The sequence below is a fragment of the Thunnus albacares genome, chromosome 10 (assembly GCF_914725855.1).
Source record: "Thunnus albacares chromosome 10, fThuAlb1.1, whole genome shotgun sequence".
NCBI classification, from domain to species: Eukaryota; Metazoa; Chordata; class Actinopteri; order Scombriformes; family Scombridae; genus Thunnus; species Thunnus albacares.
The window spans coordinates 16,796,145-16,810,503 of record NC_058115.1 but is presented as its reverse complement, the minus strand read 5'-3'; the positions used below and the strand labels follow the sequence as shown (position 1 = coordinate 16,810,503).

General features: G+C 41.0%; 5 protein-coding genes across 14 annotated transcripts in view; all 5 read right to left on the bottom strand.

Moving 5' to 3' along the window:
• LOC122990858 (protocadherin gamma-C5-like) overlaps positions 1–14,359 on the bottom strand; it is a 293,120-nt gene that overhangs the window by 174,762 nt on the left and 103,999 nt on the right. The gene's annotated exons all lie outside the window — the stretch shown is intronic.
• LOC122990874 (protocadherin gamma-A3-like) lies at positions 1,075–3,676 on the bottom strand. Its single transcript, XM_044364442.1, has one exon. The coding sequence runs from the start codon at positions 3,547–3,549 to the stop codon at positions 1,090–1,092; it is 2,460 nt and encodes an 819-aa protein (XP_044220377.1). The 5' UTR covers positions 3,550–3,676; the 3' UTR covers positions 1,075–1,089.
• Positions 4,516–7,209, bottom strand: LOC122990870 (protocadherin gamma-A11-like). Its single transcript, XM_044364437.1, has one exon. It carries the CDS (start codon positions 7,059–7,061, stop codon positions 4,593–4,595), a length of 2,469 nt encoding a protein of 822 aa, XP_044220372.1. The 5' UTR covers positions 7,062–7,209; the 3' UTR covers positions 4,516–4,592.
• On the bottom strand, positions 8,299–10,889 carry LOC122990924 (protocadherin gamma-A3-like). Its single transcript, XM_044364501.1, has one exon. It carries the CDS (start codon positions 10,762–10,764, stop codon positions 8,299–8,301), a length of 2,466 nt encoding a protein of 821 aa, XP_044220436.1. The 5' UTR covers positions 10,765–10,889.
• Positions 11,807–14,357, bottom strand: LOC122990880 (protocadherin gamma-A2-like). The gene has a single exon (XM_044364448.1). The coding sequence runs from the start codon at positions 14,240–14,242 to the stop codon at positions 11,807–11,809; it is 2,436 nt and encodes an 811-aa protein (XP_044220383.1). The 5' UTR covers positions 14,243–14,357.

Genomic DNA, 14,359 nt, shown 5'->3' with positions numbered 1-14,359 from the left:
CCTAAACGATGAAACACAGAGAGGCTCCTTCACTATATAGTCAGTAGGGGAGTTGACTGAATGACGACACAATACAGAAATTATTTTACTGGCCAACAGCGTCCCTTAGAGTCTAAAAAGTGAAAATGAAATGAAATTTCTACCATAGCACTGACACTAAAACAGACACATTGAAAACATTTCTCTCTATCTACTGTGGGAATAAAATTGGAATGACTTTTAATAATATATTTGTAAATTTAACCACGTTTCAACTCTATATATTGCATGATCACAAAAATGAGTAGTCTGCAAATACGACCGGCCCACAATGACAGAAAATTATACCTCAATCTCAAACAATTCACCGATAATGCTGTTGGACTTATGAAAAAAATAAAGAGTTGTTTCAACTAAAATAAATACAATCGCTATCTTTACAGAAAATACACATTTTAAATTCTACAGTAATATTAATGACTCCCTACAACGATTCAGTGGTTTACAGTGTATTGCATGAAGACTGATCTGTAATTTGAGCAGTCTCCTCTACAATACATTAATATGTTAACTATTCAGCATTAGGACGTGTCCAGCGGTAATATGCAGTACCAATGCAGGGAGTAAGCTAGAGTCATCTTTACATTCTGAAGTGAAAGTATGAGATGAGATTCCTTATGCTATTACTCAGTTTTGACATTTTTGTAATTTTGCCGTGACAATACCCTTTCCTTAACATTTCCTGATTCCTTTATGCCCAACTCCAAACACACCTAACATTCCTTGGCGCGTAGGTGTATTGGATGAAAAAAAAGATAAATAAACGCTGGCAGTAAACGAAGTTTGAACACAATTACTGCAGCATTTATTTCCAAAACTGCATTTAGGCAACACAAAAGAGTTACATATGACGATACGATAGATTCTTTTAGGAGTTTATGCTTTCCAATGCTGCATCTATTAAGAAAAAATCAGCTTATCTGTCAGGTAATGCAAACTGAGATGCTGTCCATGGTACTGAAAATGACGGTATGAAGTGCAACGGTTTTTCGTCAATTCAACTAAATAAAGGAAGAGAACAAAATGGGCACATAGACTGAGAAAAATTATTCAGCTCACCTCTAGAGGAGAGTCTGGTTCATCCAGGATGCTCTTTTCATTCTGTATCCGCTGCATCGTCCCTGTAGAACTGGGGTCCATTATCAGCACGTTCTGACTACCAGCTCGGCCGAACTTACAGTCACTCTTTCTGGAGTCAGTCGTCCTGCACACCTCGTAATTGTACACGTGTTGGAGAGTCCCTGTCCCCAAAGTGTCTGAGTAACGTGGTGGATAATAAGGAATCACAGGGAGATTGGAGTGATACAGGATGCGAGACTGTCTCCATCTGTAGATTTTCACTGATATAATAACCACTAAACACGTGATGAAGAGGAAGGAAACTACAGCCAGAGCCAACACTAAGTAAAAAGTCAGGTTGTCATTGTACTCCTTGTCGTGTGTAAAGTCAGTGAACTCTGACAGCACTTCAGGGAAGCTGTCCGCCACCGCCACGTTAACAATGACTGTAGCTGAACGAGAGGGCTGCCCGTTGTCCTCCACTATAACAGTCAGTCTTTGTTTCACAGCATCTTTATCAGTCACCTGGCGGATAGTTCTTATTTCTCCATTCTGTAAGCCCACTTCAAACAGCGCCCTGTCTGTGGCTTTCTGCAGTTTATAGGAGAGCCAGGCATTCTGTCCAGAGTCCACATCAACAGCCACCACTTTAGTGACCAGATAGCCCACATCTGCTGAACGAGGCACCATTTCAGCCACCAGAGAGCCACCGGTCTGGACTGGGTACAGAACCTGAGGGGGGTTGTCGTTCTGGTCCTGGATCATTATTTTCACGGTCACATTGCTACTGAGTGGAGGGGAGCCTCCATCCTGCGCTTTGACTTCCAGCTGAAGCTGTTTAATTTGCTCATAATCTAAGGAGCGAACCGCGCTAAGAACTCCAGTTTCAGAGTTTAAAGACACATACGTAGAAACTGGACTACCGCTCACCTGTGTGTCTTCTAAAAGATACGAGATTCTGGCGTTTTGATTCCAATCAGAGTCCCGCGCGCTGACAGCAAATATTGAAACTCCAGGGGAATTATTCTCTGTGACGTAAGCAGAATACATTTTTTTATCAAATAATGGTGCGTTGTCGTTTACGTCAGAAAGTTTTAGATGTAATTTTGTTGAGGTAGAAAGAGGAGGAGACCCGAAATCAGTGGCTGTTATTGTTATGTTATATTCGGGGACGGATTCTCTATCAAAATATTGATCTGAGACCAAATTGTAATAGTTTGTTAGAGATGATTCGATTTTAAAGGGAAGTTTCCCATCTACAGAACATTTTATTTGCCCATTTTTTTCAGAATCTGCATCTTTTATGTTTAAAATCGCAATAGTTGTACCAGGACGCGCATCCTCGGACAAGGGGCTGGAAAATGACATAATATTTATAGCTGGGGCATTATCATTGACATCAATAACCTCAAATATAACTTTGCTTGTCCCGATTAAACCACCCTGATCCTTTGCCTCCACTCTCACCTCGTATTTTCTGTCCTTTTCATAATCTATTTGACCAGATACATAAATTGTGCCAGTGTTTTCGTCAATACTGAATATATCTGCTGCACTTCCTTTCATTTTAGACAAACTGTAAGTAATGAGTCCGTTTGAACCGCTGTCAGCGTCTGTTGCATTTACTGTAATAATGCTAGTGCCCTTTGTCGTGTTTTCCATTACAGACGCTTTATACACTGACTGATTAAAAACCGGAATATTGTCGTTAGCATCTAACACAGTCACATCTATATTTACTGTACCAGATCTCTGTGGTGTTCCCCCGTCAACTGCGATTAGTTTTAAAGACAAATGTGGACGTTGTTCTCTGTCTAAAGGCTTCTGGAGTACAATTTCAACATATTTACCTCCATCTGGATTTGCATGTTGTTTCAATATAAAATTGTCATTTGGTGATAAAATGTAATCTTGTAATCCGTTTTGCCCCACATCTAGATCCTCTGCACTCTGCAGTGGAAACTGCACTCCGACTGCAGCTAATTCACTGACTTCAAAACTGATAGCTTTATCTTTATTTGGGAAGACAGGAGCGTGATCATTTATATCCAAAACCTCAACAGTTATTCTGTGCAATTCCATAGGATTTTCCAAAATCACCTCAAAGCTGAAGCTACACGGTGTTACGTCCCCACAAAGCTGCTCTCGGTCTATTCTCTCATTGACGACCAGAATCCCTTTGTCTGTCTTCAGCTCGGTGTACTGGATGTTTTCTTCTGTCACGATACGGGCCCGCCCAGAACGGAGCCTTTTTAGATCCAAACCAAGATCTTGCGCAACATTGCCAATGACAGAGCCTTTCCTCATCTCCTCTGGTATGGAATAACGAATCTGACCACCTACCATATTAACCATATGAAGCAGGAGCATGAGCAGTCCTATTCGTCCTCGCAGTCCATAAAACAATCGCCATCTTTCGCACATGTAGGTGAGATGTCTTCGAGTTGCCATGATGGCAACAAAGAATCGGGAAAGGTGATCTATATCCAATTGATATGACGTTAAAAATGGTTGTGCTCCCCGTTTCCTTCTTATATCAGTCTTCAACGTTTACATACAAGTCTGTGAGGCCATGTTCTCTCTTACGTGCCCTAAACCTCGACAAAACACAGAGAGCCTTCTTCACGGTATAGTCAGTAGGGGAGTAGACTGAATGACGACACAACACAGAAATTATTTTTTACTAGTCAACAGCGTCCCTTAGGGTCTAAAAGGTGAACATCAATGAGGCCAAGAACACAGTACTGACAATCTAAAAATAACAAACGGAAAACATCTCTATAACGTGTGGACATCGCATTAGGATGACTTATAATGAAGTATTTAAAAATTAAAACACATTTTAACTGAATATGTTTAATATAACAAATTCTGTATAACAGCAAACCGCAAAAACGACCCGTCCAAAATAAGAGAAAATGTAATCTCAAATAATTCACCCACAATGCAGTCGGTCTTACTGACAAAAATGAAGTCACTGATTGCAAATAAAAGTCCCACATATAACATAAAATTATATTAAAATATACATGTTTCAATTCTAATATATATATATATATATATATATATATATATATATATATATATATATATATATATATATATATATATATATATATATACAAGTGTGTGTGTGTGTGTGTGTGTGTGTGTGTGTGTGTGTGTGTATTTAAAAACTCCATAAAACGATTCAGTGGCTTACAATGTGTCATAATGATGCAGACCTTCCACATGGATGTGTAAATTGAGCAGTTTCCGCTTAAATACTCGAATATGCAACTATGGACACATATAAACATATTTCGTTTAGAAGCCTCTGCTTTCCCTGGCTTTCCAATGCTGCATGTATGAAGACATAAAAAGAACCAGCTTTTCTATGAAATATTGCAAACTGAGATGCTGTCGATGGTGCTGAAAATGGCGACATAAAGTGCAACTATTTTTTTTATCAATGCAACTAAAAGAGGAAGCGAAAACGGGGCACAATTACGAAGCTAAATTGTTAAACTCACCTCTAGAGGAGAGTCTGGTTCATCCAGGATGCTCTTTTCACTCTGCATCCGCTGCATCGTCCCTGTAGAACTGGGGTCCATTATCAGCACGTTCTGACTACCAGCTCGGCCGAACTTACAGTCACTCTTTCTGGAGTCAGTCGTCCTGCACACCTCGTAATTGTACACGTGTTGGAGAGTCCCTGTCCCCAAAGTGTCTGAGTAACGTGGTGGATAATATGGAATCACAGGGAGATTGGAGTGATACAGGATGCGGGACTGTCTCCATCTGTAGATTTTCACTGATATAATAACTACTAAACACGTGATGAAGAGGAAGGAAACTACAGCCAGAGCCAACACTAAGTAAAAAGTCAGGTTGTCATTGTACTCCTTGTCGTGTGTAAAGTCAGTGAACTCTGACAGCACTTCAGGGAAGCTGTCCGCCACCGCCACGTTAACAATGACTGTAGCTGAACGAGAGGGCTGCCCGTTGTCCTCCACTATAACAATCAGTCTTTGTTTCACAGCATCTTTATCAGTCACCTGGCGGATAGTTCTTATTTCTCCATTCTGTAAGCCCACTTCAAACAGCGCCCTGTCTGTGGCTTTCTGCAGTTTATAGGAGAGCCAGGCATTCTGTCCAGAGTCCACATCAACAGCCACCACTTTAGTGACCAGATAGCCCACATCTGCTGAACGAGGCACCATTTCAGCCACCAGAGAGCCACCAGTCTGGACTGGGTACAGAACCTGAGGGGGGTTGTCGTTCTGGTCCTGGATCATTATTTTCACGGTCACATTGCTACTGAGTGGAGGAGAGCCTCCATCCTGCGCTTTGACTACCAGCTGAAGCTGTTTAATTTGCTCATAATCAAAGGAGCGAACCGCGCTAAGAACTCCAGTTTCAGAGTTTAAAGACACATAAGTAGAAACTGGACTACCGCTCACCTGTGTGTCTTCTAAGAGATACGAGATTCTGGCGTTTTGATTCCAATCAGAGTCCCGCGCGCTGACAGCAAATATTGAAACTCCAGGGGGATTATTCTCTGTGACGTAAGCAGAATACATGTTTTTATCAAATAATGGTGCGTTGTCGTTTATGTCAGAGATTTTTAGATGTAATTTTGTTGAGGTAGAAAGAGGAGGAGACCCGAAATCAGTGGCTGTTATTGTTATGTTATATTCGGGGACGGATTCTCTATCAAAATATTGATCTGAGACCAAATTGTAATAGTCTGTTAGTGATGATTCGATTTTAAAGGGAAGTTTTCCATCTACAGAACATTTTATTTGCCCATTTTTTTCAGAATCTGCATCTTTTATGTTTAAAATCGCAATAGTTGTACCGGGACGCGCATCTTCAGACAAGGGGCTGGAAAAGGACATAATATTTATAACTGGGGCATTATCATTGACATCAACAACCTCAAATATTACTTTGCTTGTCCCGCTTAGGCCACCCTGATCCTTTGCCTCCACTCTCACCTCGTACTTTCTGTCCTTTTCAAAATCTATTTGACCAGACACATAAATTGTGCCAGTGTTTTCATCGATACTGAATATATCTGCTGCACTTCCTTTCATTTTAGACAAACTGTAAGTAATGAGTCCGTTTGAACCGCTGTCAGCGTCTGTGGCATTTACTGTAATAATGCTAGTGCCCTTTGTCGTGTTTTCCATTACGGACGCTTTATACACTGATTGATTAAATACTGGAGCGTTGTCGTTGACATCTAACACAGTCACATCTATATTTACTGTACCGGATCTCTGTGGTGTCCCCCCGTCAACTGCGATTAGTTTTAAAGAGAAATTGGGACGTTGTTCTCTGTCCAAAGACTTCTGGAGCATCATTTCCACATATTTACTTCCATCTGGATTTGCATGTTGCTTCAAAATAAAATTGTCGTTCGGTGATAGAATATAATCTTGCAATGCGTTTTGCCCCACATCTAGATCCTCTGCACTCTGCAGTGGAAACTGCACTCCGACTACAGCTGATTCACTTATTTCCAAGCTGATAGCTTTATCTTTATTTGGGAAGACAGGAGCGTGATCATTTATATCCAAAACTTCAACAGTTATTCTGTGCAATTCCATAGGATTTTCTAAAATCATCTCAAAGCTGAAGCTACACGGTGTTACGTCCCCACAAAGCATCTCTCGGTCTATTCTCTCATTCACGACTAGAATCCCTTTGTCTGTCTTCAGCTCGGTGTACTGGATGTTTTCTCCGGTCACGATACGGGCCCGCCCAGAACGGAGCCTTTTCAGATCAAAACCAAGATCTTGCGCTACATTACCAATGACAGAGCCTTTCTTCATCTCCTCTGGTATGGAATAACGAATCTGACCACCTACCATATTAACCACATGAAGCAGAAGCATGAACAGTCCTATTTGTCCTCGCAGTCCATAAAACAATCGCCATCTTTCGCACATGTATATGGGGTGTCTTCGAGTTGCCATGATGGCAACAAAGAATCGGGAAAGATGATCTATGTCCAATTGATATGACGGTCCGGTGCCTTGTTATATCACGTCTTAAACGTTTACATCCAAGTCTGTTAGGCTGTGTTCTCTCTTACGTGCCCTAAACCTCGACAAAACACAGAGAGCCTCCTTCACTGTATAGTCAGTAGGGGAGTGGACTGACAGACGACACAACACAGAAATTATTCTTTTTACTAGCCAACAGCGTCCCTTAGAGTCTAAGAAGTGAACATCAAATGAGGCCAAGACGACAGTACTGACACAAAATGACAAAAGGAACACATCTCTATAACGTATGGACATCACATTGGGATGACTCTTAATAAAGGATGTTTAAATTCAAACACATTTCAAATTAATATTTGTATTATAACAAAGTATGTGTAACAGCAAACCGCAAAAACGATCTGTCCAAAATAACAGAAAATTGAATCTCAAACAATTCACCTACAATGCAGTCGGTCTTACCGACAAAAATGTAATCACTGATTGCAAATAAAAGTCCCACATATAATATAAAATTATATGAAAATATACATGTCTCAATTATGAAATATATGTTTTAAAAAACTCCATATGATTCAATGGTTTACAACGTGTTATATAATGATGCAGACCTTCCACATGGATGTGGAAATCAAGCAGTTTCCTCTTAAGTACTCGAATATGCAACTAATCTTCATTATTGCTGGTGATAATATGCAGTATCAATGCAGGAAGACGACTAGTGTACCTTTTATATTCTAAGGAGAAAATATGTGGGCGGTGCGGCTATTCTCTTATGCAATCACTTGGCATTAATTTTTTCATTATTTTAATGTGACTAAAATCTTTGCTCAACCTTTACCAGGTGCCTTTAGTTTCCGAACTTCAGCCATAACTACAACATCTCTCAAAGATATATAAACAACCAAGTCAAAAACTTTGGCAGTAAACATTGCGCAGACACGTTTAGTTTGACCATCATTAATACAGCTTTACATTTCCCATGTCGCATATCAGCAACACAAAATAGATACATATAAACACAATTTTATTAGCAGCCTGTCCTTTCCAATGCTGCATCTATGAAGACTTAAACAGAACCAGCATTTCTATGTAACTATGCAAACTGAGATGCTGTCCATGGTGCTGAAAATGGCGACATAAAGTGCAACTATTTTTTTATCAATGCAACTAAAAGAGGAAGCGAAAACGGGGCACAATTACGAAGCTAAATTGTTAAACTCACCTCTAGAGGAGAGTCTGGTTCATCCAGTATGCTCTTTTCACTCTGCATCCGCTGCATCGTCCCTGTAGAACTGGGGTCCATTATCAGCACGTTCTGACTACCAGCTCGGCCGAACTTACAGTCACTCTTTCTGGAGTCAGTCGTCCTGCACACCTCGTAATTGTACACGTGTTGGAGAGTCCCTGTCCCCAAAGTGTCTGAGTAACGTGGTGGATAATATGGAATCACAGGGAGATTGGAGTGATACAGGATGCGAGACTGTCTCCATCTGTAGATTTTCACTGATATAATAACCACTAAACACGTGATGAAGAGGAAGGAAACTACTGCCAGAGCCAACACTAAGTAAAAAGTCAGGTTGTCATTGTACTCCTTGTCGTGTGTAAAGTCAGTGAACTCTGACAGCACTTCAGGGAAGCTGTCCGCCACCGCCACGTTAACAATGACTGTAGCTGAACGAGAGGGCTGCCCGTTGTCCTCCACTATAACAGTCAGTCTTTGTTTCACTGCGTCTTTATCAGTCACCTGGCGGATAGTTCTTATTTCTCCATTCTGTAAGCCCACTTCAAACAGCGCCCTGTCTGTGGCTTTCTGCAGTTTATAGGAGAGCCAGGCATTCTGTCCAGAGTCCACATCAACAGCCACCACTTTAGTGACCAGATAGCCCACATCTGCTGAACGAGGCACCATTTCAGCCACCAGAGAGCCACCGGTCTGGACTGGGTACAGAACCTGAGGAGGGTTGTCATTCTGGTCCTGGATCATTATTTTCACGGTCACATTGCTACTGAGTGGAGGAGAGCCTCCATCCTGCGCTTTGACTACCAGCTGAAGCTGTTTAATTTGCTCATAATCAAAGGAGCGAACCGCGCTAAGAACTCCAGTTTCAGAGTTTAAAGACACATAAGTAGAAACTGGACTACCGCTCACCTGTGTGTCTTCTAAAAGATACGAGATTCTGGCGTTTTGATTCCAATCAGAGTCCCGCGCGCTGACAGCAAATATTGAAACTCCAGGGTAATTGTTCTCTGTGACGTAAGCAGAATACATGTTTTTATCAAATAATGGTGCGTTGTCGTTTACGTCAGAAATTTTTAGATTTAATTTTGTTGAGGTAGAAAGAGGAGGAGACCCGAAATCAGTGGCTGTTATTGTTATGTTATATTCTGAGACTGATTCTCTATCAAAATACTGATCTGAGACTAAATTGTAATATTTTGTCAGAGATGACTCGATTTTAAAGGGAAGTTTCCCATCTACAGAACATATTATTTGCCCATTTTTTTCAGAATCTGCATCTTTTATGTTTAAAATCGCAATAGTTGTACCAGGACGCGCATCCTCGGACAAGGGGCTGGAAAATGACATAATATTTATAACTGGGGCATTATCATTGACATCAACAACCTCAAATATAACTTTGCTGGTCCCGGTTAGGCCACCCTGATCCTTTGCCTCCACTCTCACCTCGTACTTTCTGTCCTTTTCATAATCCATCTGACCAGAGAGAGAAATCGTGCCAGTGTTTTCATCGATACTGAATATATCTGCTGCACTTCCTTTCATTTTAGACAAACTGTAAGTAATGAGTCCGTTTGAACCGCTGTCAGCGTCTATGGCATTTACTGTAATAATATTGGTGCCTTTCATTGTGTTTTCCATCACAGACGCTTTATACACTGATTGGTTAAATACTGGAGCATTGTCGTTGGCATCTAACACAGTCACATCTATATTTACTGTACCGGATCTCTGTGGTGTCCCTCCGTCAACTGCGATTAGTTTTAAAGACAAATGTGGACGTTGTTCTCTGTCTAAAGGCTTCTGGAGCACCATTTCCACATATTTTCTTCCATCTGGATTTGGATGTTGCTTCAATATAAAATTGTCGTTTTGTGATAAAATGTAATCTTGCAATCCATTTTGCCCCACATCTAGATCCTCTGCACTCTGCAGTGGAAACTGCACTCCGACTACAGCTGATTCGCTTATTTCCAAGCTGATAGCTTTAGCTTGATTTGGGAAGACGGGAGCGTGATCATTTATATCCAAAACCTCAACAGTTATTCTGTGCAATTCCATAGGATTTTCCAAAATCATCTCAAAGCTGAAGCTACACGGTGTTACGTCCCCACAAAGCTGCTCTCGGTCTATTCTCTCATTCACGACTAGAATCCCTTTGTCTGTCTTCAGCTCGGTGTACTGGATGTTTTCTTCTGTCACGATACGGGCCCGCCCAGAGCGGAGCCGTTTCAGATCCAAACCAAGATCTTGCGCAACATTGCCAATGACAGAGCCTTTCTTCATCTCCTCTGGTATAGAATATCGTATCTGACCACCTACCATGTTAACCATATGAAGCAAGAACACAAGCAGTCCTATTTGCCGCTGCATTGCATCAAACAAACGCCATCTTAATATGTAGAGAGATCTTCTAGGTGCCATCATCCCAACAAAAATCGAGGAAAATGATCTATATCCAGTTAATGTGACGGCAAATCTCCTAAAATATCCGTTTCCCTGTTATATCTAATAAAGTCGTCAACGTTTACAGACAAGTCTGCGTTGCCATGTTCTCTCTTACGTGCCCTAAACCTCGACAAAACACAGAGAGCCTTCTTTTCTGTATAGTCAGTAGGGCAGTGGCGGGGATTCAATGACGACACAAAGAAATTATTTCACTGGCCAACAGCGTCCCTCACAGTCTAAAAGGTGAAAATCAAATGAAAATTCTACCCCAGTACTCACATTTAAATAAACAGATTATTTTAACATATCTTTCGAGTTAAATCACATTGGGGTCGATCTTGATGACATGATTTGTAAATTAAAGCACATTTAAAGACAACTTATTGATAAGCATTTACATGCAAATAAAAAAGACCAGCACTCAATAAAATATATTGAAATCTTAATCTAGACATCCGCTAAGAATATTTTAACCTCAAATTGACTAAAAGTTTTACATAAACTATCAAATGGTTATCTTTATTTTTTTTTAAATAAATAAATACGCATGATTACCTTCAAAAACAATCTGATGGCACCCAAAACGATCCAATCGTTTACAATGTTACAAAAACAGACACTGAAATTAAGAAATCTCGTATGAAAGGTATTAAAATGTAAGTATTTTTATAAGGATTTATGTATAGTGGTAAAATGCATTGTCAATGCAGAACTTTTAGACTGTGAAATGAGAAGTCGCGAAATAGGGTCAATCATACCTTATTACTCGTTGTTAACACATTTATGATATTTATCCGTTACTACAGCTTTTCCCCAAACTTGAAGCAAGGGCTTTTAGCTACCCAACAGTGAATATTGCGCATATACGTAGGGAATGAAAATCATATAGGTTTCATGTTGCATTCATTTTACATGAGATGTTGTCCATGGTGCTTAAAATGACGGTATAAAATGAAACTGTTTATTTGTTTATGCGACAAAATTAAACAGCAAAAAAAAGCACTAAGATGAAGCTTAATGTTTAGCTCACCTCTAGAGGAGAGTCTGGTTCATCCAGGATGCTCTTTTCATTCTGCATCCGCTGCATCGTCCCTGTAGAACTGGGGTCCATTATCAGCACGTTCTGACTACCAGCTCGGCCGAACTTATAGTCACTCTTTCTGGAGTCAGTCGTCCTGCACACCTCGTAATTGTACACGTGTTGGAGAGTCCCTGTCCCCAAAGTGTCTGAGTAACGTGGTGGATAATATGGAATCACAGGGAGATTGGAGTGATACAGGATGCGAGACTGTCTCCATCTGTAGATTTTCACTGATATAATAACCACTAAACACGTGATGAAGAGGAAGGAAACTACAGCCAGAGCCAACACTAAGTAAAAAGTCAGGTTGTCATTGTACTCCTTGTCGTGTGTAAAGTCAGTGAACTCTGACAGCACTTCAGGGAAGCTGTCCGCCACCGCCACGTTAACAATGACTGTAGCTGAACGAGAGGGCTGCCCGTTGTCCTCCACTATAACGGTCAGTCTTTGTTTCACAGCATCTTTATCAGTCACCTGGCGGATAGTTCTTATTTCTCCATTCTGTAAGCCCACTTCAAACAGCGCCCTGTCTGTGGCTTTCTGCAGTTTATAGGAGAGCCAGGCATTCTGTCCAGAGTCCACATCAACAGCCACCACTTTAGTGACCAGATAGCCCACATCTGCTGAACGAGGCACCATTTCAGCCACCAGAGAGCCACCGGTCTGGACTGGGTACAGAACCTGGGGGGGGTTGTCGTTCTGGTCCTGGATCATTATTTTCACAGTCACATTGCTACTGAGTGGAGGGGAACCTCCATCCTGCGCTTTGACGATGAACACCAGTTCTTTGATCTGCTCATAATCGTATGAGCGAACTGCATGAATGACTCCACTTTCCGCATTAACAGAAACATATTCAGAGACTGGAGATCCGCCGATCTCACACTCTTCCAAAATATAGGAGACACGGGCATTCTGATTTTCATCGGGGTCTTTAGCATTAACACTTAGTATAGAGACACCCGGAGAGTTGTTCTCTGGGATGAACGCACTGTAAAGGCCTCTTGGAAACACTGGAGCATTATCATTTACATCCGAGACCTTCAGATAAAAGGTTTTTTTACTTAAGAGGGGAGGTGATCCTGCGTCTGAGGCAATAACAGTGATGTTACATTCAGACAGATTTTCACGATCTAATGCAGCATCAGTCATCAATGCATAATAATTTCTTACATTGGATTTAATTCTAAAAGGAACACTGCCTTCGATCGTGCACCGTACTTGTCCGTTTTCACCCGAATCAAGGTCTTTAACATTAATTATGCCGATAGTGGTGCCAGCAGGGGAGTCTTCTGACACAGGACTTGTAAATGACATAACGTTAATGACCGGAGCATTATCATTTACATCAATGACCTCAATTTCAACTTTGCTAGAATCTGTCAGTCCGCCTTGATCTTTAGCTTCAACCCTGAACTCAATTTTTTTGTCCTTTTCAAAATCTATTTCTCTCGACACATATATTCTCCCAGTAGTCTCATCTATATCGAACAAATCAGCTATTCCTGCTTTTGCTTTTGAAAAGAAATATGTAACTTGTCCGTTTGAACCGCTATCTATGTCGCTGGCATTCACAGTGACAACGTGAGTGCCTTTTGGCGCATTTTCAATCACTATAGCCTTATATACTGATTGATTAAAGACAGGAGCATTATCATTCGCATCTAGAATGTTGACATCTATATTTACTGTACCGGATCTCTGTGGATTTCCGCCGTCCACAGCCAACAGCTTTAGAGACAGGCGTGGCTGTTCTTCTCGGTCTAAAGGTTTCTGAAGCACCATTTCAGCATATTTACTGCCGTCTGGATTGACATGTTGTTTCAAAACAAAATTGTCATTCGGCGTTAAAATGTAGTTCTGCAGACCGTTTTCCCCTACATCGGCATCATCCGCACTCTCTAAGACAAAACGGGAACTAAGCGCAGCTGATTCGCTTATTTCAAATTCCAAGTGACTGTTTTGAAAAGTGGGAGCGTTGTCGTTTACGTCCAATACTTCTATGGTCACAGGGTGCAACTCCATTGGGTTTTCCAATAAAATCTCAAAGGTAAAGCTGCACGGCGTTACGTCTCCACAAAGCTGCTCTCGGTCTATTCTCTCATTCACGACCAAAGTCCCTTTGTCTGTCTTCAGCTCGGTGTAATGGATGTTCTCTCCGGTCACGATACGGGCCCGACCAGAACGGAGCCTTTTCAGATCCAAACCAAGATCTTGTGCGACGTTACCAACAAGAGACCCTTTCTTCATCTCCTCTGGGATTGAATACCGGATCTGTGCCTTCGCTTGCTTAAGAAAAATATTTAGAAAAATAAATAGGTACACTCCTCGTCGCCATCGTACTCCTCTGTTTTGATGATGTTCTTTAAATGCCATGTGAAAGCAGAATATTCAAGAAAAAGAAACTATGGAATGAGGATTTCAATTCAGTGAGAAAAACGCATACATTCCAGGTTAATTTAGATGAGCGTTATATTGTAAACCAACTGTGTC

Coding starts and splice junctions, on each gene's coding strand:
- LOC122990874 (XM_044364442.1), bottom strand. CDS start 3,549: ATGGCAACTCGAAGACATCTCACCTACATGTGCGAAAGATGGCGATTG.
- LOC122990870 (XM_044364437.1), bottom strand. CDS start 7,061: ATGGCAACTCGAAGACACCCCATATACATGTGCGAAAGATGGCGATTG.
- LOC122990924 (XM_044364501.1), bottom strand. CDS start 10,764: ATGATGGCACCTAGAAGATCTCTCTACATATTAAGATGGCGTTTGTTT.
- LOC122990880 (XM_044364448.1), bottom strand. CDS start 14,242: ATGGCATTTAAAGAACATCATCAAAACAGAGGAGTACGATGGCGACGA.